General features: G+C 30.4%; 1 protein-coding gene and 1 long non-coding RNA gene across 3 annotated transcripts; one reads left to right on the top strand and one right to left on the bottom strand.

The window, feature by feature from the left end:
- Window positions 1-701: 701 nt before the first annotated feature.
- On the bottom strand, window positions 702-27,892 carry LOC112727785 (serine carboxypeptidase-like 2). Of its 2 annotated transcripts, XM_025777687.2 has the most exons (14): window positions 27,529-27,892; window positions 26,393-26,541; window positions 25,943-26,019; window positions 25,399-25,518; window positions 23,855-23,957; window positions 23,378-23,415; window positions 22,504-22,602; window positions 22,281-22,367; window positions 21,914-22,066; window positions 21,080-21,151; window positions 3,688-3,800; window positions 3,453-3,566; window positions 1,069-1,114; window positions 702-949 (listed from the first exon to the last, which is right to left on the bottom strand). In XM_025777687.2, exons 1-14 carry the CDS (start codon window positions 27,681-27,683, stop codon window positions 866-868), a joined length of 1,410 nt encoding a protein of 469 aa, XP_025633472.1. In that variant the 5' UTR covers window positions 27,684-27,892; the 3' UTR covers window positions 702-865. The 2 variants fall into 2 exon arrangements, with proteins under 2 accessions (XP_025633472.1, XP_072065629.1); XM_072209528.1 differs by lacking the exons at window positions 23,378-23,415; window positions 23,855-23,957 and having other exon boundaries at window positions 27,529-27,883.
- On the top strand, window positions 15,562-19,720 carry LOC140177078 (uncharacterized). The gene is made up of 3 exons (XR_011868761.1): window positions 15,562-15,808; window positions 15,899-16,054; window positions 16,282-19,720. It is a non-coding gene; the product is annotated as an uncharacterized lncRNA (long non-coding RNA).

Below are 27,892 nucleotides of genomic sequence, written 5' to 3'. Positions count from 1 at the left end.
ACTAAAATTTTTTTATAGTTATTATTATTATTATTATTATTATTATACTTTTAATGTATATTTATTGCATTTAATTAGTATTTTATGTTTTAATTGAATAATAATAAATAAGAATTTTTTTTTAATTTTTTACAAAAAGATGATTAGTTGATTTTCAAGTTTTGTCAAATAAGCAAAATTGTTGACATAGCATTGTTAAAAAAAAATGATTTAAATATGATATAAAAAAACTTAGGTATCAACTTTTATATAATAAGAATAGATATAGACAGATAGATTCTCTAGTTTTCCTTGATAAACTTCTTGCGGTTTTTCTTTCATTCTTGTTTCTTGCAACCCAAGAATCTGAGTTGCTTTCATAATGAGGGTCAAATAAGTTAATATGGTTGTCACTGATTTAACAGACTGGTGACTTAAGGAACAAGTAATTTGTTAGTCTGTGATCTCTAGATAACTATAATACCCTTATGTTTTGACTTTTTAGTAATAGATACTAGATAGATTGAGATATACTCAAATACTAGTGTGAATTACAACTCTTACCAATACAAAATCATCTTAGTTTTCTCTGTTTCTTTCAATCTTCTTTGCTGCATAATTCTGCAGCTCAGTTTCATATTAGCAATCCTATAATCCCATCTGTTGAAATTCTTCTAATAAGGTAGCAATTATTTTGTTCCTCAGGATTCGGGAGACAATAATTCTCCACAATAGGGATAAAATTTCTCTATTAGTATAGAATATAGTTGAACACTTAGTACACAGAATAGTTACACATTATATTATTTGATTTTTTACAAGTAATCATAGATGAATGAGCATCATCTCATGTGTAACTAGTTTTGTAACATTTTAGTTATTAAAGTCATAAAGGGGCATTAGAGAGCCACCTAGAGAACATGGCTAAACATTCATCTGGTTTGTACTCAGCAGCTGTATGCCCTCCACCCTATTATTACATATGAAGAAAAAAAGAAATGGAAAAATTTCCAAAATAGAGAGACACCACAAGAAAAAAAAAGGACTTTTTTTTTATCTAAATTAAAGAATTAATGTTTTTTTCTTTACCTTCACAGTTGCAAACGTCATTTGATTTGAGTAAGTCCTTGTAAACCTGCTCAAGAGACAAATTATTTATACATGCTCAATGTCTTGGAGTGTTTTAAGAAATAATAATGTTATGTAAACAATTCCTTTCGACGATTATACAAAGCAAATACGCAAAAATAAGATACAAGGTACTAATATACTGTTGGAAGAATCTATTCTATTATATATTTTTTATTTTACAACTAAAATGTGCCATATGTCACTTTTTTATTATAATTGAAATCAAATCTTTTCTTCCAAAATTAAAGAATTTTCCTCTCTTCCTTATTAATTTTACAACTAAAATATGTCACATGTCACTACCTCATTGTAATTGAAATTAAATCTTTCCCTCCAAAATTAAAGAATTCTTCCCTCCTCCATACTAATTTTACAACCAAAATGTGCCACATGTCACTCCCTCATTACAATTGAAATCAAATCTTTCCCTCCAAAATTAAAGAGTTCTCCACTCCTCCATCTTCTTTTCTCTATCTCTCTCATTCCTTCAACCATTTTATCTATTTTATATATCATTATTAATATCAATGACTAATTACTAATTTGACAATCAAAATGTACAACCTGACATTCTTTAATTGCATTAAAATTAAAATTAAAATATTAAAACTGAAATTGAAATATACCTATATTATGTATCATATATTACTATCTAATTTAATAATCAAATGTGTCACATGACAATCTCTTATTAAAATTGAGCGAAAATATTTTTTTTCAAAATTAATAAACTCTCTTTCTAAATTCTCTCATCTATCTCTCTCTATTTTTCTATTTCTTTCTACCATTTTTACTCTATATATAATTTATATTTTATATTAGTAATTTGACAAATCAAAATATGTCATCTGATATTTTTTTATTACAATTAAAATAAAATTTTTTCTTCCAAAATTAACAAACTCTCACTCTCATTCTTCATCTTTATCGTTCTCTCTCTTTTCTCTCATTCTCTATTTTTTCTACCTTTCTATTCTACAAAAAATAAAATTAACAAAATAATATAATTCAAATAAAAAATATTATTATTATTATATACATATTTTTTAGTTTTTTATTTAGTTTTAAAATTTCACCGCTTATCTTTTTAATCTATATTTTCATTTCTTTTCTTTCAAATATTTATTATATATAATTTAGAGAGAATACTAATGTTATAATTAAAAGTTAGAATCAAGATTCAATTATTTCAAAAAAAAAAAGTTTTGAGTTAATTTTATAACTATCAGTTTAATTTTTTATGCTAATATCTAATTATTTTTTTATATATATAAAGAAAAAAATATTATTTTTAAATAACAAGTATAAAAATTAATTATTTCTATTTGTGCAACAGACTTAACACCTAATTAAATGTAAAAGTATACACGTTAAATTGTTTCAAATTTTAGATAACGAATGTTAAGATTAATTATTAATAAAAAAATTAGACTTTTTCATATAAAAATAATAACTAAAAATCTTATTATTTAATTTTTTATCTATAGATACCTTGATCTTCTTAGCCAGAGACTTTTGTCAATCTACGACTTTTTTTTATAAAAGTAGTTTGATTTTATAAATTTTTTGTGCCATACATAATCTATACTGTTAGAATAAAGTGAACCGTAATTTTAAAAAATATATATCCCGTAATATTATTACGGGTAAAAATACTAGTAAATATATATATCAGTCATGCTACATGTACACCAAAAGTTAGCCATAAAATCAGTTATTAATTTAAAATATTTATTTAAATATAAAATATACATTAAAAATAAGTTAAATAATACATATATTTATACATAAATATATAACGACTTTGGTAACTAATTTTTTTATGTGCATCTAGTACTTTTTATAAACCTATATTGCATATATCACTGATCATCATAGGTAAAATAACTCATTATACCCTCACAGTAAACTTCACATCGTTATAGTCATAGGCTTTAATTAAAATGATTATTAACTCATAATTTACATAGAATGGTTACTACCATAGTAACCACAAACATAGGCACTATAAAACTAGCTTCAATATATATCATATTATAAAGAGTAAAGTAACAAATAAGTTTCTAAAGATTTATACTTTAAATATATTAGTCTTTGAAAAAAAAAAATACCGATAAAATCCTCTATAATAGTAGATGTGGACACATTACTTTTAAATTAACCTCTATAACTAAAATAGAAAGTCTTAATTTAAATTAACTTGTCTACATTTGCTATTATAAAAGACTTTATTGGTATTTTTTTTATTTTCAGGATTAATTTATTTGAAATATAAATATTCAAAAGTTTATTTGTTACTTTCTTCTCTTATATAATATAAAGGCTAAAAGGTTCATGCATACCCTGCAACTTGGCCATTTACAAGCCATGGCCTCCAATCATCGAAAATGGAGTAGTTTAGAGCTCTTATCCATGCTTGAGTCGATAAGAAAGGAACAACTAAGTCGTGATCGCCGCTGTCAAAACAATAATTATTTCCCCATGAAATCAGCTTGGTTGCCAATATCCCAAGAAATTAAAGCCAAAAGAAAGATACTCAAATTGTTATTTCAAACTCGAAGCGTCTAGAAACCTTACCTGAATATCAAGGAACGGTAGCCTTTTGCACTGAGATTTACATGAAATTCGAAGCTGCTAGTGATGTCGAAGTCAAAATCAGTAGTGTAACACCGTTTCCATTTTCCTATTTCCTGTGAAGCATTCATTTAGCTTTGGTAAATTCATGTGCATGATATATCCATTAAATGCTTAGTGCTTAGGCTTCTTTGGTGATCTAGGTTATTATGAATTAATTATATATTTAGGTTAATTTTTAATTATAAAAACCAAGAAAATACGTGTTTGTTGTTAAGAAATACTAATGTAAAGAAAGCTAGATTGAATAATGTTAAAGAAAAGAACAATGCTAAATAATTAACAAAATGTATTAGTTTTGGCCAACATTATTTAGCCAACAAAAGTATATATATAGTAAATTCTAAATCCAAAATTCAAATAGTATAAAAACAAAATATTGATCTAAAATATTGACCAATAATATTGACAAAAAATATTGACCTCCTAACATTTCTTTTAAAAAAATGTGTTGATTGTCAAAAAATACTAACAGATATACTCAGCAGCTGGATTGAACTATCTCACTATATATAATAGAAGAGCAGTACATGATTCATTGTTCGACAAGTGTCCAGCCTTTATAATTGACATGTGGCGTAGTGAAAGGATAAGGGCATCAAAGTAAATAACAGTTGTTTAGATGTCAAATTTGAACTGTGTTGTGTACATATAAATTGAATGACAAAACCCTAATATGAACAATTGTTAGCGTCCACTGTATTTCAAAATTCAAAAACACTCCTCCCTCATCAAATCTCTCTCCATCTGTCTCTCCATCATCCAGTACCAAAGCTCTGTACTATCACCGGAGCAAACACAAAAACTTTGCTCGCGATGCAAACAGAGGAACCGTTGGTAGAAACTTTTCATTTGTTCGCGAAAACCGAAGCTCCATCCGTTCGCACGGTTACTCATCATGGATAGCTGTCGTTGGCAGTGTTGTAGAGGTAATTTATTTTTTAAGAGTTAGAATAGTTATACAAATCGTTGTATTTATGCAAAATCAATAAAACTGAGAAAGTGTTTCTTTAGCACAGTTAATGGACTCAGAATGGATCTCAGATTCAGTTTTAGAGCTTGAATGATTCTTGATCTATTACTTTAATGTATGTAATGTTCAAATATGGCGTCAGAGCTCATCTTGAAGGAGCTCAAAGATTTGCAGAAGGACCCTCCTACGTTGTGTAGATTAGGTTAGCTTCCTCAACAACATCCATCCTTTTTATCCTTTGGGTTATTTTGAAAATTATTATTTAGCTTTAACACTGTGGGAAAATTTAAAAAATTTTTCATTTTCCAAATTTGAGATAAGCAATCTTTGATGGCCCTTTCATTGTTTCATTGATTCTCAGAGAAGTTGGTGCTTACATTTTCATTTTTACTGTTTTCATCTCTTTAATCACATTATACATGCTTTCAGGAAGAACTATCAGTAAAATGATTAAAATTTTTGGAGTCCCCACATGCTATCTATCTAAAGGCTAAGCTTGAAGAACCTATCTTGGGACACAACCTGTTTGAAGAAGCCTTTATAATCGACATGTGGCGCAGTGAAAGGATAAGGGCATAAAAGTAAATAACAGTTGTTTAGATGTCAAATTTAAACTGTGTTGTGTACATATAAATTGAATGACAAAATCCTAATCTGAACATTTGTTAGTGGCCACTGTATTTCAAAATTCAAAAATACTCCTCCCTCATTGGATCTCTCTCCATCAGTCTCTCCATCTGCCAGTACCAAATCTATGCACTATCACCGGAGCAAACACAGAAACTTTGCTCGCGATGCAAACAAAAGAACCGTCGATAGAGATTCTTCATTTGTTCGCGAAAATCGAAGCTCCATCAGTTCGCACAGTTACTCATCATGGATGGTTGTCGTTGGCGGTGTTGCAGAGGTAATTTATTTTTTAAGAGTTAGAATAGTTACACAAATTGTTGTGTTTATGCAAAATCAATGAAACTGAGAAAGTGTTTCTTTAGCATAGTTAATAAACTCATAATGGATCTCAGATTCAGTTTTAGAGCTTAAATGATTCTTGATCTATTATTTTTAACGTATGTAATGTTCAGATACGGCGTCAGAGCACATCTTGAAGGAGCTTAAGGATTTGCAGAAGGACCCTCCTATGTTGTGTAGAATGGGTTAGCTTCCTCAACCACATCCATCATTTTTATCTTTTCAGTTATTGTGAAAATTATTATTTAGCTTTAACACTGTGGAAAAATTTAAAAAAAATTTTATTTTTCTAATCTGAGATAAGCAATCTTTGATGGCCCTTTCATTGTTTTTCTGATTCTCAGAGAAGTTGGTGCTTACTTTTTCATTTTTATTGTTTTCATCTCTTTAATCACATTATACATGCTTTCAGGAAGAACTATCAATAAAGTGATTAGAATTTTTGGAGTCCCCACATGCTATCTATCTAAAGGCAAAGTTTGAAGAAGCTATCCTAGGACACAACCTATTTGAAAAAGCCTTTATAATCGACATGTGGGGCAGTGAAAGGATAAGGACATCAAAGTAAATAACATTTGTTTAGATGTCAAATTTAAACTGTGTTGTGTACATATAAATTGAATGACAAAACCCTAATCTGAACATTTGTTAGCGGCCACTGTATTTCAAAATTCAAAAACACTCCTCCCTCGTCAGATATCTCTCCATCCGTCTCTCCATCTGCTAGTACCGAAGCTCTGCAGTATCACTAGAGTAAACACAGAAACTTTGCTCGCGATGCAAACAGAGGAACCGTCGGTAGAGACTTTTCACCTGTTCGCACAAACCAAAGCTCCATCCGTTCGCATATAGCTACTCATCATGGATGGCTGTCGTTGGCAGTGTTGCAGAGGTAATTTATTTTTTAAGAGTTAGAATAGTTACACAAATCGTTGTGTTTATGCAAAATCAATGAAACTCAGAAAGTGTTTCTTTAGCAAAGTTAATGGACTCAGAATGGATCTCAGATTCAGTTTTAGAGCTTGAATGATTCTTGATCTATTACTTTAATGTATGTAATATTCAGATACGGCGTCGGAGCCCATCTTGAAGGAGCTCAAAGATTTGCAGAAGGACCCTCCTACGTTCTGTAGAATGGATTAGCTTCCTCAACCACATCCATCTTTTTTATCCTTTGGGTTATTTTAAAAATTATTATTTAGCTTTAACATACACTGTGGGAAAATTTTAAAAATTTTCATTTTTCTAATCTGAGATAAGCAATCTTTGATTGCCATTTCATTGTTTCACTGATTCTCAGAGAAGTTGGTGCTTACTTTTTCATTTTTATTGTTTTCATCTCATTAATCACGTTATACATGCTTTCCGGAAGAACTATCAGTAAAGTGATTGGAATTTTTGGAGTTCCCACATGCTATCTATCTAAAGGCTAAGCTTGAAGAAGCTATCTTAAGACACAACCTGTTTGAAGAAGCCTTTATAATCGACATGTGGCGCAGTGAAAGGATAAGGGCATCAAAGTAAATAACAGTTGTTTAGATGTCAAATTTGAACTGTGTTGTGTACATATAAATTTTCTGAAAAAAACCCTAATCTATACAATATTTAACGACCACTGTATTTCAAAATTCAAAAACACTCCTACCTCATCAAATCTCTCTCCATCTGCTAGTACCGAAGCTCTGCACTATCACCGGAGCAAACACAGAAACTTTGCTCGCGATGCAAACGGAGGAACTGTCGATAGCCATTTTTCATCTGTTCGCGAAAATCGAAGCTCCATCCGTTCGCACAGTTACTCATCATGAATGGCTGTCATTGGCGGTGTTGCAGAGGTAATTTATTTTTTAAGAGTTAGAATGGTTACACAAATCGTTGTGTTTATGCAAAATCAATTAAACTGAGAAAGTGTTTCTTTATCACAGTTAATGAACTCAGAATGGATCTCAGATTCAGTTTTATATCTTGAATGACTCTTGATCTATTACTTTAATGTATGTAATGTTCAGATACGGCGTCGGAGAGCATCTTGAAGGAGCTCAAAGATTTGCAGAAGGACCCTCCTATGTTGTGTAGAATGGGTTAGCTTCCTCAATCACATCCATCATTTTTATCCTTCGGATTATTTTGAAAATTATTATTTAGCTTTAACACTGTGGGAAAATCTAAAAAATTTTCATTTTCCAAATTTGAGATAAGCAATCTTTGATGGCCCTTTCATTGTTTCATTGATTTTCAGAAAAGTTGGTGCTTACTTTTTCATTTTTACTGTTTTCATCTCTTTAATCACATTATACATGCTTTTAGGAAGAACTATCAGTAAAATGATTAAAATTTTTGGAGTCCCCACATGCTATCTATCTAAAGGCTAAGCTTGAAGAACCTATCTTGAAACACAACCTGTTTGAAGAAGCCTTTATAATCGACATGTGGCGCAGTGAAAGGATAAGGGCATCAAAGTAAATAACAGTTGTTTACATGTCAAATTTAAACTGTGTTGTGTACATATAAATTGAATGATAAAACCCTAATCTGAACATTTGTTAGCGGCCACTGTATTTCAAAATTCAAAAACACTTCTCCCTCAATGGATCTCTCTCCATCTGTCTCTCCATCTACTAGTACCAAATCTCTGCACTATCACCGGAGCAAACACAGAAACTTTGTTCGCGATGCAAACAGAAGAACCGTCGATAGAGATTCTTCATCTGTTCGTGAAAACCGAAGCTCCCTCAGTTCGCACAGTTACTCATCATGGATGGCTGTCGTTGGCGGTGTTGCAGAGGTAATTTATTTTTTAAGAGTTAGAATAGTTACACAAATTGTTGTGTTTATGCAAAATCAATGAAACTGAGAAAGTGTTTCTTTAGCATAGTTAATGAACTCAGAATGGATCTCAGATTCAGTTTTAGAGCTTAAATGATTCTTGATCTATTATTTTAACGTATGTAATGTTCAGATACGGCGTCAGAGCGCATCTTGAAGGAGCTCAAAGATTTGCAGAAGGACCCTCCTACGTTGTGTAGAATGGGTTAGCTTCCTCAACCACATCCATCTTTTTTATCTTTTGGGTTATTTTGAAAATTATTAATTGGCTTTAACACTGTGGAAAAATTTTAAAAATTTTCATTTTTCTAATCTGAGATAAGCAATCTTTGATGGCCCTATCATTGTTTCATTGATTCTTAGAGAAGTTGGTGCTTACTTTTTCATTTTTATTGTTTTCATCTCTTTAATCACATTATACATGCTTTTAGGAAGAACTATCAGTAAAGTGATTAGAATTTTTGGAGTCCCCACATGCTATCTATCTAAAGGCTAAGTTTGAAGAAGCTATCTTAGGACACAACCTGTTTGAAAAAGCCTTTATAATCGACATGTGGCGCAGTGAAAGGATAAGGACATCAAAGTAAATAACATTTGTTTAGATGTCAAATTTAAACTGTGTTGTGTACATATAAATTGAATGACAAAACCCTAATCTGAACATTTGTTTGCGGCCACTGTATTTCAAAATTCAAAAACACTCCTCCCTCGTCAGATATCTCTCCATCAGTCTCTCCATCTGCCAGTACCAAAGCTCTGCATTATCACCAGAGCAAACACAGAAACTTTGCTCGCGATGCAAACAGAGGAACCGTCGGTAGAGACTTTTCATCTATTCGCAAAAATCGAAGCTCCATCCCTTCGCACAGCTACTCGTTATGGATGGCTGTCGTTGGCAGTGTTGCAGAGGTAATTTATTTTTTAAGAGTTAGAATAGTTACACAAATCGTTGTGTTTATGCAAAATCAATGAAACTGAGAAAGTGTTTCTTTAGCAAAGTTAATGAACTCAGAATGGATCTCAGATTTAGTTTTAGAGCTTGAATGATTCTTGATCTATTACTTTAATGTATGTAATATTCAGATATGGCGTCGGAGCCCATCTTGAAGGAGCTCAAAGATTTGCAGAAGGTCCCTCCTACGTTGTGTAGAATGGGTTAGCTTCCTCAATCACATCCATCTTTTTTATCCTTTGGGTTATTTTGAAAATTATTATTTAGCTTTAACACTGTGGAAAAATTTAAAAAATTTTCATTTTTCTAATATGAGATAAGCAATATTTTATGGCCATTTCATTGTTTCACTGACTCTCAGAGAAGCTGGTGCTTACTTTTTCATTTTTATTGTTTTCATCTCATTAATCACGTTATACATGCTTTCAGGAAGAACTATCAGTAAAGTGATTGGAATTTTTGGAGTCCCCACATGCTATCTATCTAAAGGCTAATCTTGAAGAAGCTATCTTGAAACACAACCTGTTTGAAGAAGCCTTTATAATCGACATGTGGCGCAGTGAAAGGATAAGGGCATCAAAGTAAATAACAGTTGTTTAGTTGTCAAATTTGAAATGTGTTGTGTACATATAAATTGACTGAAAAAACCCTAATCTATACAATATTTAGCGGCCACTGTATTTCAAAATTCAAAAACACTCCTCCCTCATCAGATCTTTCTCCATTTATCTCTCCATATGCCAGTACCGAAGCTCTGCACTATCACCGGAGCAAACACAGAAACTTTGCTCGCGATGCAAACGGAGGAACTGTCGATAGCCATTTTTCATCTGTTCGCGAAAACCAAAGCTCCATCCGTTCGCACAGTTACTCATCATGAATGGCTGTCATTGGCGGTGTTGCAGAGGTAATTTATTTTTTAAGAGTTAGAATGGTTACACAAATTATTGTGTTTATGCAAAATCAATGAAACTGAGAAAGTGTTTCTTTATCACAGTTATTGAACTCAGAATGGATCTCAGATTCAGTTTTATATCTTGAATGACTCTTGATCCATTACTTTAATGTGTGTAATGTTCAGATACGGTGTCGGAGCGCATCTTGAAGGAGCTCAGAGATTTGCAGAAGGACCCTCCTACGTTGTGTAGAATGGGTTAGCTTCCTCAATCACATCCATCTTTTTTATCCTTTGGGTTATTTTAAAAATTATTATTTAGCTTTAACACTGTGTGAAAATTTAAAAAATTTTCATTTTTCTAATTTGAGATAAGCAATCTTTGATGACCCTATCATTGTTTCATTGATTCTCAGAGAAGTTGGTGTTTTACTGTTTTCATCTCTTTAATCACATTATACATGCTTTCAGGAAGAACTGTAAGTAAAGTAATTGGAATTTTTGGATTCCCCACATGCTATCTATCTAAAGGCTAAGCTTGAAGAAGCTATCTTGAAACACAACCTGTTTGAAGAAGCCTTTTGTAATCGACATGTGGCGCAGTGAAAGGATAAGGGCATCAAAGTAAATAACAGTTGTTTAGATGTCAAATTTGAACTATTTTGTGTACATATAAATTGACTGTAAAAACCCTAATCTATACAATATTTAGCGGCCACTGTATTTCAAAATTCAAAAACACTCCTCCCTCATCAGATCTCTCTCCATCTCCTAGTACCGAAGCTCTGCACTATCCCCGAAGCAAATACAGAAACTTTGCTCACGATGCAAACTGAGGAACCGTCAGTAGAGACTTTTTATTTGTTTGCAAATTCGCACAGTTACTCATCATGGATGGTTGTCGTTGGCGGTGTTTCAGAGGTACTTTATTTTTTAAGAGTTAGAATAGTTACACAAATCGTTGTGTTTATACAAAATCAATGAAACTGAGAAAGTGTTTCTTTAGCACAATTAATGAACTCAGAATGGATCTCAGATTCAGTTTTAGAGCTTGAATGACTCTTGATCTATTACTTTAATGTATGTAATGTTCAGATACGGCGTCGGAGCGCATCTTGAAGGAGCTCAAAGATTTGCAGAAGGACCCTCCGCCGTTGTGTAGAATGGGTTAGCTTCCTCAATCACATCCATCTTTTTTATCATTTGGGTTATTTTGAAAATTATTATTTAGCTTTAACACTGTGGGAAAATTTAAAAAATTTTCATTCTTCTAATTTGAGATAAGCAATCTTTGATGGCCCTATCATTGTTTCATTGATTCTCAGAGAAGTTTGTGCTTACTTTTTCATTTTTACTATTTTCATCTCTTTAATCACATTATACATGCTTTCAGGAAGGACTATCAGTAAAGTGATTGAAATTTTTGGAGTCCCCACATGCTATCTATCTAAAGGATAAGCTTGAAGAAGCTATCTTGGGACACAACCTGTTTGAAGAAGCCTTTATAATCGACATCTGGCGCAGTGAAAGGATAAGGGCATCAAAGATAATAACACTTATTTAGATGTCAAATTTAAACTGTGTTGTGTACATATAAATTGAATGACAAAACCCTAATATGAACATTTGTTAGCGGCCACTGTATTTCAAAATTCAAAAACACTCCTCCCTCATCAGATCTCTCTCCATCCGTCTCCTTATCTGCCAGTACCAAAGCTCTGCACTATCACCGGAGAAAATACAGAAACTTTGCTCGCGATCCAAACTGAGGAAAGCTCCGTAGAGACTTTTCATCTGTTTGCAAAAAACGTAGCTCTATCCGTTCGCATAGTTACTCATCATGGATGGCTGTCGTTGGCGGTGTTGCAGAGGTAATTTATTTATTAAGAGTTAGAATAGTTACACAAATCGTTGTGTTTATGCAAAATCAATGAAACTGAGAAAGTGTTTCTTTAGCACAGTTAATGAACTCAGAATGGATCTCAAATTAAGTTTTGGAGCTTGAATGACTCTTGATCTATTACTTTAATATATGTATTGTTCAGATACAGCGTCAGAGCGCATTTTGATGAAGCTCAAAGATTTGTAAAAGGACTCTCCAACATTGTGTAGAATGGGTTAGCTTCCTCAACCACATCCTTCTTTTTTATCCTTTGGGTTATTTTGAATATTATTATTAAGCTTTAACACTGTGGAAAAATTTAAAAAGTTTTCATTCTTCTAATTTGAGATAAGCAATCTTTGATGGCCCTATCATTGTTTCATTGATTCTCAGAGAAGTTGGTGCTTACTTTTTCATTTTTATTGTTTTCATCTCTTTAATCATATTATACATGCTTTCAGGAAGAACTATCAGTAAAGTGATTGGAATTTTTGGAGTCCACACATGCTATCTATCTAAAGGATAAGCTTGAAGAAGCTATCTTGGGACACAACCTGTTTGAAGAAGCCTTTATAATCGACATGTGGCGCAGTGACAGGTTAAGGGCATCAAAGTAAACAACACTTGTTTAGATGTCAAATTTAAACTGTGTTGTGTAGATATAAATTGAATGACAAAACCCAAATCTGAACTTTTGTTAGCGGCCACTGTATTTTAAAATTAAAAAATATTCCTCCATCATCAGATCTCTCTCCTTCTGTCTATCCATCTGCCAGTATCGAAGCTCTGCACTATCACCGGAGAAAACACAGAAACTTTGCTCGCAATGCAAACATAGGAACCGTCGGTAGAGACTTTTTATCTGTTCGCGAAAACTGAAGCTCCATCCGTTCGCACAGTTACTCATCATGGACGGCTGTCGTTGGCGATGTTGCAGAGGTAATTTATTTTTTAAGAGTTATAATAGTTACACAAACTGTGTTTATGCAAAATCAATGAAACCGAGAAAGTGTTTCTTTAGCACAGTTAATGAACTCAGATGGATCTCAGATTAAGTTTTAGAGCTTGAATGATTCTTGATCTATTACTTTAATGTATGTAATATTTGGATACGGCATCGGAACGCATCTTGAAGGAGTTCAAAGATTTGCAGAAGGACCCTCCTACGTTGTGTAGAATGGGTTAGCTTCCTCAACCCCATCAATAAAGTGATTGGAATTTTTGGAGTCTCCACATGCTATCTATCTAAAGGCTAAGCTTGAAGAAGCTATCTCTGGACACAACCTGTTTGAAGAGGCCTTTATAATCGACATGTGGCACAATGAAAGGATAAGGGCATCAAAGTAAATAATAGTTGTTTAGGTGTCAAATTTAAACTGTGTTGTGTACATATAAATTAAATGACAAAACCCTAATTTGAACATTTGTTAGCGGCCATTGTATTTTAAAATTCAAAAACACTCCTCCCTCATCAGATCTCTCTCCACTCGTCTCTCCATCTGCCAGTACCGAAGCTCTGCACTATCACCGGAGCAAACAAAAAAACTTTGCTCGCGATGCAAACATAGGAACCGTTAGTAGAGACTTTTCATCTGTTCACGAAAACCGAAGCTCCATCCGTTCGCACAGTTACTCATCATGGATGCTTGTCGTTGGCAGTGTTGCAGAGGTAATTTATTTTTGAAGAATTAGAATAGTTACAAAAATCGTTGTGTTTATGCAAAATCAATGAAACTGAGAAAGTGTTTCTTTAGTACAGTTAATGAACTCAGAATTGATCTCAGATTCAGTTTTAGAGCTTGAATGATTCTTGATCTATTACTTTAATGTATGTAATGTTCAGATACGACGTCGGAGCGCATCTTGAAAGAGCTCAAATATTTTCAGAAGGACCCTCCTACATTGTGTAGAATGGGTTAGCTTCCTCAACCACATCCATCTTTTTTATCCTTTGGGTTATTTTGAAAATTATTATTTAGCTTTATCACCGTGGAAAAATTCAAAAAAATTTCATTTTTCCAATTTGAGATAAGCAATCTTTGATGGCCCTTTCAATGTTTCATTGATTCTGAGAGAAGTTGGTGCTTACTTTTTCATTTTTACTATTTTCATCTCTTTAATCACATTATACATGATTTCAGGAAGAACTATCAGTAAAGTGATTGGAATTTTTAGAGTCCCCACATGCTATCTATCTAAAGGCTAAGCTTGAAGAAGCTATCTTGGGACACAACCTATTTGAAGAAGACTTATAATCGACATGTGGTGCAATGAAAGGATAAGGGCATCAAAGTAAATAATATTTGTTTAGATGTCAAATTTAAACTGTGTTGTGTACATATAAATTTAATGACAAAACCCTAATCTAAACATTTGTTAGCGACCACTGTATTTCAAAATTCAAAAACACTCCTCCCTCATCTGATCTCTCTCGATCCGTCACTCCATCTGCCAATACCGAAGCTCTGCACAATCAATGGAGCAAACACAGAAACTTTGCTTGCGATGCAGACAGAGGAACCATCGGTAGAGGCTTTTCATCTGTTTGCGAAAACCAAAGTTCCATTCGTTCGCACAGTTACTCATCATGGATGGCTGTCGTTGGCGGTATTGTAGAGGTAATTTATTTTTTAAGAGTTAGAATAGTTACACAAATCGTTGTGTTTATGCAAAATCAATGAAACTGAGAAAGTATTTCTTTAGCACAGTTAATAAACTCAGGATGGACCTCAGATTCAGTTTTAGAGCTTGAATGATTCTTGATCTATTACTTTAATGCATGTAATGTTCAAATATGGCGTCGGAGCGCATCTTGAAGGAGCTCAAAGATTTGCAGAAGGACCCTCCTACGTTGTATTGAATGGGTTAGCTACCTCAACCACATCCATCTTTTTTATCATTTCGGTTATCTTAAAAATTATTATTTAGCTTTAACACTGTTGGAAAATTTAAAAAATTTCATTTTTCTAATCTGAGATAAGTAATTTTTGATGGCCCTTTCATTGTTTCAGTGATTCTCGGAGAAGTTGGTGCTTACTTTTTCATTTTTACAGTTTTCATCTCTTTAATCACATTATACATGCTCTCAGAAAGAACTATCAGTAAAGTGATTGGAATATTTGGAGTCTCCACATGCTATCTATCTAAAGGCTAAGCTTTAAGAAGCTATCCCTGGACACAACCTGTTTGAAGAAGGCTTTATAATCGACATGTGGCGTAGTGAAAGGATAAGGGCATCAAAGTAAATAACGGTTGTTTAGATGTCAAATTTAAACTGTGTTGTGTACATATAAATTGAATGACAAAACCCAAATCTGAACATTTGTTACCGACCACTGTATTTAAAAATTCAAAAACACTCCTCCCTCATCAGATCTCTCTCCATCCGTCTCTCCAACTGCCAGTACCGAAGCTCTGTACTATTACCGGAGCAAACACAAAAACTTTGCTCACGATGCGAACAGTGGAACCGTCAGTAGAGACTTCTTATCTGTTCGCGAAAACTGAAGCTCCATCCATTCGCACAGTTACTCATCATGGATGGCTGTCATTGTCGGTGTTGCTGAGGTAATTTATGTTTTAAGAGTTAGAATATTTACACAAATCGTTGTGTTTATGCAAATTCAATGAAACTGAGAAAGTGTTTCTTTAGCACAGTTAATGAACTCAGAATGGATCTCAGATTCAATTTTAGAGCTTGAATGATTCTTGATCTATTACTTTAATATATGTAATGTTCAAATACGGCGTCGGAGCGCATCTTGAAGGAGCTCAAAGATTTGCAGAAGGACCCTCCTACGTTGTGTAGAATGGGTTAGCTTCCTCAACCACATCAATCTCTTTTATCCTTTGGGTTCTTTTGAAAATTATTATTTAGCTTTAACACTGTGAAAAAATTTAAAAAATTTTCATTTTTCTAATTTGAGATAAGCAATCTTTGATGGCCCTTTCATTGTTTCATTGATTCTCAGAGAAGTTGGTGCTTACTTTTTTTATTTTTACTGTTTTCAACTCTTTAATCACATTATACATGCTTTCAGGAAGAACTATCAGTAAAGTGATTGAAATTTTTGAAGTCTTCACATGCTATCTATCTAAAGGCTAAGCTTTAAGAAGCTATCTTGGGACACAACCTGTTTGATTAAAAAATAGAAGAGCCAAAGAAGATCAATGAAGCAACTGAAGGTAATAATAACGAAAAAGAAGTTAAAAAAGAAGGTGCTGATAAGGAGGGTGTGGAACCAGTGAAGGAACAAGAGGAAAAAAAATAGAATCAGAGAAGAAAAGTGTTGGAGTAGAGAAAGATGTGTCTCTTTGTGGGATACCTCTTCTGCTAAGCAAAGGAGATGAAGGCAGGAATATGGTTCTTCTCAAGTTTCTGAAGGCTAGGGAGTTCAAGATCAATGATGAACAGGTCAATTTTCATTTTTTTTTTCTTTTATAAATAGTACTTCATAAATAATCTACTTTAAATTATGAGTTACTAAAAAAGTAAAATAAAAGAAATCTATTTTAAATATTATAGTATGATATTTGTACTCTTTCATACGAATTTGTTAGATCATTGCAAGATAAATAATATGTGAAAATAATGAATTTGGCAAATAAAAGAGACATTTAAAATGATCAGGTGTAGGATATAAAATGGATTTTCATAGGCGGTACGTTGTTTTCTCTTGCTAATTTTTAAAATGTTTATCTGAATAAAATTACAATGAATTTTTGAAAGGAAATTATTTCACAATAGTTTTGCTTTCATTTTTTAATAGATATTATAAAATTGAAGCTGATGGCAAAGTAACTAAACATTATTATTAAGTTTATTAAGTGATTTCTTCTTCATATACTATATATTGACCAAACTTTATATTCATAATTAGCTGTAATTTTTAGTTGCAAATACTTAAAAAGTGTACTCATTTGGAGTAAGGTAGATAATCTATGTTGTTATTACATAATTTTTAGTTAGTTACAATAATTATGTGTAATAATTGAAGATGAAGTTGTTCTTTTCATTTTCATTACACTACATGATGGAGATTGTTTCAAAAGGACTAAAATAAATGTATTTCATGTACTCACATTTTAAGTAGAAAAAGCTTTTGAAAATTGCTCATTTTATAATATTTTGTTATTTTTTTTAAATTGTTCTTTCCATCAAATTCTATAATATTTTATTATATTTTGTTATATTTTTTAGAAAGCATCTAATTATTTGATTAAATGTATATTTTGTTTGCTGTTGCAATTAAAAATTCAAATAATCTTTTTTAAAGCATATTCTTATTCTTGACATATTAAATCCACCATCACTTATGTCACATTATCAATTTATTCTTATTTCCTATGTTAGATATTTTAATCACTTTGACCAAATTAAAAGAGTAGGGTTAACAACTTTTATGTTGCCGTTGGCCATATAGCTATTGTTATTCTCATGACAAATTTACATACTCAAACAATCTACTTTTGTTTAGTTTTTATTGCTTTGATGAATGAAGTAAGAGAGGTTGGTCCTTTCTTTTTTGTTTGTATCTTTTATAAATTTTAGTGTATTATATTTGATGAAAAGGCTTTGTGTACACCACAAAATTAGTCATGACTTAAACTAGATAATATGTTGCTGAAATTTCTTAAGTTTATTGTTTACTTTCTCCCATTATTTTTCCACTATGATATTGTTTGAGCTTCAAAACTCTATTTTACCAAAAATAAGTTACTCAAATCATGACTCCATTTTATTATTGTGACTACTAATTTGTGATATGTAGTTTAATTATGCAATTATCCATTATTATAGAGCAGTAAATAAGGGAAATCTATTGAAAACATGTTTTTGAATCGAGAATATGTGTCACTGCTAGAATGGCATCATATATGAGAATCACTATATGACTTTGGTGGAATCAGTTGATCTTTTAGTTTAGTTTTCTTGAAAGCACTTGGTTTCATTGAAATATTGTGTTATACTTGTTCAACAAATAATATAATTTGCAGATTGTCTAGCTAAACTATAACTATTTCTATGTAGATAGTTTGGGTGAATCTGTTTTGATAGATGATATTGATGATTTGATATGTGAATATGGCTGCAGGCATTCTTTCACCAAGGTTTTTTGCATAGTATTTGTGATGATTTTCTTTTCCATATTTGATGCCCCTTTCTTCTAGCCTATCTTACTCTATTGCAGGAGTTCTCCATTTGTCCTTACAATGAGACGTCAAATTGAACACATGATAAAGTACAAATATATATATTCATTTAACATTAGAAGTTAAAATTATTGCTTAGCGCACTCTATTGTTTTTGCAAGTTTTTAAAATGCATTTTATTCACGAGTTGTGCTAATTAATGATGTGTGATTTTTCATCGGTGATTAGACAAAGAAAATATTTACGTGCAAAGTTTAGAAGTGGTAAGGATGATATGCATGGTGATGAAAAAGAGTAGCATGAAGATAGTATTAGCTTTGGGGAAAAGAGGTACGTCCCTTGAGAACCGTAACTTTTATTATTACAAAACAAGAAATTAATGAATTCACCCATAATGAAGAAGAGTAGCATGAAGATAATAAGCTTGCTTTTCTCTAGATTTATTTTTATTTATATAATAATCTTAGTGAGATAATACTTGGTACCGTTGTTGCTTTCACTTTAAGTGAAAATATTATTTATGGATTACTATAGTCTATAGAGGTATGTAGAGCTCAGTGAATTATGGACTCTTTGAGTGTGCTCATTCCACAAATTAATATCCAGTCGTATTGAGTCTGGTTTTTATAAAGTTGAAAATAGTTATTCTACTCGTTATGAGAAGACATGTTATGTAAAATTCATTCTATGCAAACCACATAAATTAATGTGCCCTCTTGCACCCCACACACAATGAATCTCCTTGAGTTCTTGAATTATAATTTATAATTTTGCAATGAGTTTCTGTTTTTGTGTAATTTTTGGAGAACCGAAACTTTGAATTTATATTTTGAATTATTCAATAACAACAACACTGAAACCTGCACATCCATTTCATGACTTTGGAATTGGACTTAAACAAATGACTTCTCTTTCTAAGGAGTATAACACTTTTGCTTTAGAAGAATATAGAGGAGTAAGTCTACAATACTTTTTTTGTCTAATTAAGACATTTCCTTTGCTAATGTTAACCAGAATTGATGAGTTTGAAATTATATTTTTTTTTTCTGCGGTATAAATGGTATTTGATGCTAACATTTACCTTGATAACTGATAAGGGTAAGAGTAGTTCTTTATATATATTATATAGCATAATGCTCACATTTGAAGAACAGGTTAATTCTTAATTTAATAATTAAGGAAAATAATATTTAAAGAGATAATTATTATTATTTTTGATATTATATTTGGTGTCTCGACATATGAATGGTAGATAGGTGAATGATTGAGGTTTATATAATCTATTGTTTTGTCATATCATTTGCCGTGAAAAATGATGATTATAATAATCATTAGTTTTTTTTTCCCTATAATTTGAGTTTCAGTTTAAGTATTTAATATTTCTGTTTCAGATTTTGGATGGAAGATTGTGATAATAAAGCAATGTAAAAACTATGGAAAAGTCTAGAAGACTAACAACTTTATTAAATTTTGGCCAGCATATAATCAGCCAAAGAAAAGTGAGTAATCTCACACCATTAAAAACATTATTAATGACTACTTGATGACTATAAATTACAAAAATTGTTAGTCCCTAACATTCTTTAAAAACCATTACAAGAAGCATGTTAAAGAATGAAGATATTACACGGGAAGAAATGATTACTGTTGAAGATGAATAAAAAGAAAAGTATTATGCTAGCAATATACATTTCTATGGCTTGCCTACTATGTAATCTATAAAATTATCTTTACTATATAAAATAGTTAATTTTATCAAATAAGTTCAATTATTAACAATCTTACTTGCGATTTTGCATGAGTCTGATTTCGTACGATTATAAAAGTTAAAAAAAAAAAAAAAAAATCTACTTTCACTCCAAAGTTGATAGAAAAGGTCAATGAATCATTGTAAAATTAAACTGACATTTGAAAAAAAAAATTGACAGTTTAATAATTAACTTTTCAAAGTAATAACAGATGTCTTCGATAAAGATTTTATACAAATACTTTCAGTAATTATATAAGGAATTAGATAAAAAATTTATAATATCTCAATTTATCTTATTTATCTCAATTTGATGTTCTCTTATAATATGACAATTAATAAAAATCAAATACAATTTTTGAATCATGTAGACTTACTTTTTAAGTAACCGATTTTTATTTATTGCCAACATTATGTGGCAGGCTCAAGAGTCATCAACAAACATGGACTTAAAATTATCATTTCTCATGACAATTTAAATAATTCTACTAAAACAAATAACGTAGTTTATCGAAAAGTATTTAAAAATGTCTAATTTCATCTTTGCAATATCTAAGCTACTTCGTCTCTATATTAATATGTCATTCTTAATTTATTATTATTAAAATCTACTAATTCGATGTGAAAAATATTGAACTTTAAATTATTTTTCAAATTTATTTTTAAAAAATTTTATCAATTAAATTAATTTTTTAGAAATTATGAATTTATTATTTTTGTCTTTCTATTACTTCGTTAACAGTTTTTTTCAACAATCAATGATATATATTAATCTTTTTAAAAATAGACTATAAAAAATACAATAAAATAAATTATGTACACTACGGTTTTATACTAGTTAATTGTGAAATGAAGTTACCTTAGTAGTGTTTGATCCAATAATATCAAAGGAAGTTATTGCAGATTTATTATTGGATCAAACACTACACATGACATACCTCTCTCACATGCAATGCCTTGCGAACACTCTGGGAGTTGGCCCATTGGGTGGTAAGGAAAGAACAATAAGCCTACGAAAGAAAACACAGAAAAATCAGATTGAAATCAAAATGGACTCAAAACGTGTGTGGATGAATTTTTTTATATGGATTTGGCCTGTTAGGTTGATGGATATCATAGACAATCAAAAAAATAAATATGTTAAGGACTAATCCGTCGCGGATCTGAGCTCCATTTAAGGGTCTGCCGCTGGCCAATAGGTTGCTGCATGCACAAGGCGGGGTTCGAACTCCCGACACTTGCTTAAGCGGACGAGTGAGCTGACCACTCGACCAACCAAGTCAGGTTGGGGGATACCGTTTGGGTAAACCAAAAAAAAAATAAATAAATAAATATGTGTAGTATATTGTTATTGAAAATTTAAATTTTTTTTCATATAAAATTTTTTTAAAATTGATATTAATCGAATCCAACAGTCCGATTTGTAGTTCAATTTTAATTTTTTATTTTTGAAAACAAAAATTGGATCCGATTTTAATGTTAAAAAAATTTTAATTTTTAAAATTATAAATCGGACCAACCAGTTTGTTATTTTTTTGCTAAAAAAGTTAAACAATATAAAAAAACCCATGCCTTGGATTTTTTAAATCTACACCAGTATAAAAAAAAATTTTCAAGTATACCGATGTCATAATTTTTAACCATTCATCTTAACTATAAAAAATATATATAATATATATAACTAAAATCGATGGTTAAAATTTAATATAAAACACCGATATACTTAAAAATTTTTCAAAATAATTAGCTATATACATGATTGACAAAAGTACTTGGCAGGTCACTGTTGGCACAGTTAGATATGAACTAAGAGGACCCTCCAACTTCTGAATCAAAAGTCTCCCATGTGTCCCTTGATCATCCATAGGAAAATCAACCTTGCAATCGCTATCCAAAATGTACGATGGATCAATCCCCGAAAGGCACTGAACATAAGAAAAAAAATGTTTATCAATTTTAACAAAAATCGTGTTGTATTCCTTTGTTTTAACTTTTAAATTAATTTTTCGTTTTCATTTTTTTATATCATTGGAAAATCAATGTATTTTGACATAGAAAGTAAAAACGACAATTATTTTAAAACAAAAAAGGGAAAAAGTGAATAAAATAATAAAAGTTTGGATAATTATTAATACTTGCCTCTTGATAGTATTGCATGTCTCTTAAACACAATTCATTTTTGGCATCTATATCAATATACTCCCCTTTACAATTTCTCTGCAAAGACTGTCCATAGATTACAGAAAATTAGAGATCATTGGAGTTTCCTTGGAACATTTTTGTTAAATGGACATTACAAAAATAAGTATATCAACATTGAATAAATAATGAAATTGAATACTTAATAATTAAACTATATTACCAAATAGAGTTCATCGGAAATAAGTGCCATTCCATGAGCATATTGCATCTGATCATTTGACTCTTTTCCAGTGGTAATCGGGTTTCCTAATAGATAACCCTGTGAAAAATTAAGCCAATTAATTAGTCTTCATAGTTTATATAAGGTTGTGTTTATTTGTTGAGACATGGACACTAATTGTTAGACATGCCAGTATACGTCCAGCGTTTGTTTGGTGAGACAAGGATTTAGATAGATACGGTAATACATATATACACACAAAATACATATATTTAGTGTTCCTCCTTAAAGTTGAGACAGGAGACACTATGCATATGACACAAAATTTGACTTTTTCATCCCTAATTATTTTTGAAATTATCAATACATAAGATGCAGAGGATAAAATTAACATTTGATTTATACATGCGTGTCTTGTACATTATTACCAAACACATTATAAAATTTGTGTATCTTTATATTTATGTATCTTTGTGTATTTGTTTATGTGTCTGTGTTTCAAGGACACTAACCAAATCCAATAGAACTATTGTCAAACACACCGCATTCAAAATGGATTTTTTTTTCCTTTTTTGGACTCAATTGAACCACTTGCATCAGGATTATCATTAAGAACTCACTTAACCGGACACAAGGAATTAGTCTAGTGGTCATTATATATGCCTTGCAACAAGTATACCAGGCTCGTACCGTATGTGTGAATATGGTGCGGGTGAGTTTGTAATGCTTAAAATTGGAGGATGTTCGATCCATGTTAAAAGACTAAGGTAAAAAGGCGAAAGATTTTGATTATATGTTAGGCAATCTTTTTATATTAATTTATCAATAACAAAAAACATTAATAAAAAAATGGTCAAACAAACTGATGACAAACCTGGAGATTTATCCAGGGTTGAAGACCTTGATCATTTCCTGTTAATCAAGGAAATTGAATAACAGTTGTTTAATCAAAATCATGTGAGTTAATAAAGCTTTATATGTGTATGAATGGTAAAAAAAATTAAGCTTATCTAAAAGATATTTCATAAAACCTTCTAAGAGAAGATTATTATGAATTATTATATTATTTTGGTAATAATTATATAGAACCAATGAAGCTATCCTATATGAAAGATAAGGTAAAAGGACTCATGTTTTGCAAAACTTGAGGGGTGTGAAGTGCAAACCAGTTTATAATGTCCAAAAGAAAAACACACCAATCATGACTTGGAAAAGAAAAACAACCGATAATTAGTAATATTAGTGATAATTAAAATGATTAAGAAACATTTTCAGCATGATGATTATAATAAATTATTAAGATATTAGCCATTTCTTATAGTAATTACTTGAGCCAATAAAAAATTTATACCATTTAAAATTTCTTGAACAACACCCGGTGCAGCAATACCGGAGTATGAATCAGCTCCCATGTAAAATTTATTTGAAAGAAATTCCGGGTGTTCCAGAAGCCACTACAACCATTAAGATTTAAGAAGGGCAGCATCATAAGTAATGACAACTTAATAATAAAGATTCTCCCAAATAAAGCTCAAAGTACACTACATTATGAACAATCAAAAAAAGAATGAGTAAAGTATCGTTTTTATTTTCAACGTTTAGGATAAGTCATATTTGTGTTCTTAATGTTTAAATCATCCTATTTGTATCGCTAACGTTTGTAAAAGTGATTTAATGCTATCCTGCCGTCAATTACACATTATGAACTTTAGTTGGAGCTTTAAAAATCTCTTGTTAAAATTAGAATACAAAAATATTTAGGTCAGAACTAATTATCCACTCCAGATAATAATTCATTAAAATTGAAACTAATCCTTGCAATATTTATATAATTCACTGTTTTAGGGATATAATTAAATATGGACACAAATTTTGGGTACAATATTAAAATTGAACACATCCAAGTGAGACTTAATTGAGAATGAATACATCCAAGTGAGAATAATTGAAAAATACAATCTGATCTATTAGTATAATTGATAGCAGGATAATATTGAATTACTTATACAAATAGAACAATTTAAACATTAGAAATACAAATAAAACTTATCCCATAAAAATAATACTTTACTCAAAAAGAAAAAAAGAAACATTAAGATGTTAATTAGCAAGAAATATGGTAGCAGCAACGGCGGATTTACGGGGCCTAAAGTGGTCATAGTCCCCCATTTTTTTTAAAAAAAATAATACTATTAGTTTATTATTATTATTATTATTATTATTATTATTATTATTATTATTATTATTATTATTATTATTATTATTATTATTATTATAGATTAAATATATTTTAGTATATTACACTAAGAAAATTTACATATTAGTAACTTAATAGGTATAAATTATAATGTATATTATAATATATTAGTAGCAATTAACAAATAGGTTAAAAAAATAAAAACGTATAAATATATAAATAATTAAAAAGTTATTAAAAAATATAGATTTATATTAATGTAAAAAAGTAACAACTATAAAAAAATTTTTTATTTTGATTCTTTCTATGACAATAGAAACAATTAAATAGATTTTTTAAACAATAAAAATTATTAAAACAAGACTTTAAAATAAGATAAAAGATGAATTTTTAGCAGATTATATGATTGTATATGTTGAAGAAGAGAATGCTTCAAAATTTATTTCAGATGATAAATTTATAATTTTAGTTATATGAAATATCACAGAACAAATTTAAAAATATAAAAATTCTAAAGTTTGTAGTTAAATGTTAATTTTTATATAATATAATTATTAATATTGACTTATATATTATAAATTATATTTTATTGATTTTTTATTTTATTATATTTTAATTTATTTTGTATTTAATTTGGCTCCTTTTTATAAAATTTCTAGTGGCTAGCAGAGACATGAACACAAGCAAAGAGACTTTACCTTCCTAATAAATTGATGGGTATGGTTAATTAATTTCGAATGACTGCGATGTGCGGTGACATTCTTGGCATAAGAGAAGCCTGTTCCAATTGGCAAATCAGCAAAAATAATGCTAGAGACCTGAAAAAACATTGAAATGATTAGCAAAATAACACTTTCCAATAACATTTTCTTTTGTAAAAGAAAAAATCACATAAAAAAGGATGTGAACAACTATTTGGGGTTGTACTATTTGTTGGACAACTTTGTTTGTGAGCAACTGGGGTGTGAACTGTGAAGTCTATAGACGAATTCTCTCGAAAATGTTATAAATCTTCTTTGGTTGGTTAAACCTTTCAAACTAAAGTTATAAACTATTTGAATTAGTTACCAAATAAAAGAGACAACTTTTAGGAGTTGTCTAAATATTATATCTACTACCAACATTAATTAATACATAGATTTTACAACAACATGCTTAAATAATGAACAGAAATTACCATTGCAAAATTTGGATATAGTTCAAGAAACAAATGCAATAACTCTTGAGGATAAATTGCAGTACCTTTGTCCATGACTGTGGCCTCAAGACCAAATTAGGTAAGCTCCCATTGTATTCCTCAATTTTAAATTTTATCGGACCTGTAGCAAACAGGGTAAAACAATGAAATCACAAAACTATTTTTCCATTCACAAGATCTAAAACCCAAAACTTTGTTTATGAGAAATTAGTACCTAAACTATTTGCACTAACCAAACATCGGTAAATGGACTATTATTATATATTTATATGATTGAATTTGATCAAGTGACACATATCTCAAATGCAGCATCATCCACACTAGATTTTTGCTTAGCTTTAAGTATATGGACAGTGAATATCTTGTTTGAATTAGCACATTTTGTGTTGAGTATAAAACCGTTACAGATAAATTTCGGCTAAATAGAGATTAAAGAAGACATGCATAAATGTGTAAAGTTTAAGAAAAGATATTAGAATGAAGAGTGGTATTACCAATTTGGTAGGCAAGGCCAGAAAATGAAGAACAACCAGGACCACCAGTCAGCCATAGCATAAGAGGATCATTTTTAGGATCATTTTCTGACTTAATAAAATAGTAAAATACTTGCAAGTCATCATCTGTGTCCCCCAATCCCACGTACCTGTAGTAAAAGACATAAACCTCGTATTGAAAGTTGAATTTGTATTAAATTAGTGTTAATAATTAAATTAGTTATTGAAAAATGGGATTTTTTTAAAATTCATTTATGAAAAATTTTATCAATCAAATTATTCATCCAAAGATTATAAATTCACCACATTTTGTTTTTCTCTCACTTTGTTAACAATTTTTGCTAATTGTTGATAATGTGAAACAACATACATAATACTTGACATGTCTAATTAGACACTAACAAAATATGTTTATAAAAATTTATCGATTTAGTCTATTTTTTCAATTACATAAATCCTAATTCTAATATAATGTAGTAATTATAGATAAATTTTCATAAACATATTTTATCGGCGTCTAATTGGACATACTAGATGTCATGTATGCTATTAGTTAACATTTTACATCACCAATCATTGATAGAAATTATTAATAGAGTGATGGAATGACAAATGTGATTATTTTGTAATATTTAAAGAACCAATTTGGTTGATAAAATAATTCAAACACAAATTTAAAAAAACTTATTTTTTAAGAACTAATTTAATCATTAATTTTTTTTATTTATATTTTGATGTTCTTTTTTCTCTATCATATTGTGTTGAGTTCCTTGATTTAAAAAAAATTCTATCAATATTTAAATGAGTAAAAATTTCAAAATATATATTTTTAACACATAAAAATAAAATATTTTAATTAAAAGAAGAATTTAATTTTAATATATTAATAATGTCAACTCATTTACATAATTATCTAATCACATTTTTTTTATACGATCATTTACATAATCAATATAAAAAAAAATTATTTTTTCATAACGTTAGTTAATTGAATGTATAAAGTTAAATTCTTAAAAGAATGAATTAGAATTTCTAGTTATTTTTCATAAAAAATAATAAACAAAAGAATAAGAGTCAATGGTGGATATCAAAAATACACAAAAGTGGTGAACCGTGAACATATATGCTGATCGTACCCAGTTTCAAGGTGAAAGGGGAGTGGGCCATCAAAACCAGGAAGGTGTTCAACTTTTGCAGCAACATCTTCAATCTGATGAGATTCTATCTGCAGCAAAATCGTGAGAACAAGAAACAGTACTTGAAAAGAGAGGGGAGAAGAATGAACCACCATGGTTCGTCCCTGGAGAAGCTGCAAAAATGTATATATTGAAAAAGAAAAAAAGAAAAACTATAACAAGGGTGATTCTGATTCATGTTTGAGAAAAATATTATGATTAATAGATAATTAGGGTGAGTGTGTTGAAGTGATGGATGATGCCACATTTGTCACTGTCAAACAGCACACTAGAGACTAGACGAAGAAACGTATGGTGACACGCT

Source organism: Arachis hypogaea, chromosome 12 (genome assembly GCF_003086295.3).
Source record: "Arachis hypogaea cultivar Tifrunner chromosome 12, arahy.Tifrunner.gnm2.J5K5, whole genome shotgun sequence".
Lineage (NCBI taxonomy): Eukaryota > Viridiplantae > Streptophyta > Magnoliopsida > Fabales > Fabaceae > Arachis > Arachis hypogaea.
This window is presented reverse-complemented; position numbering and strand designations above follow the sequence as displayed.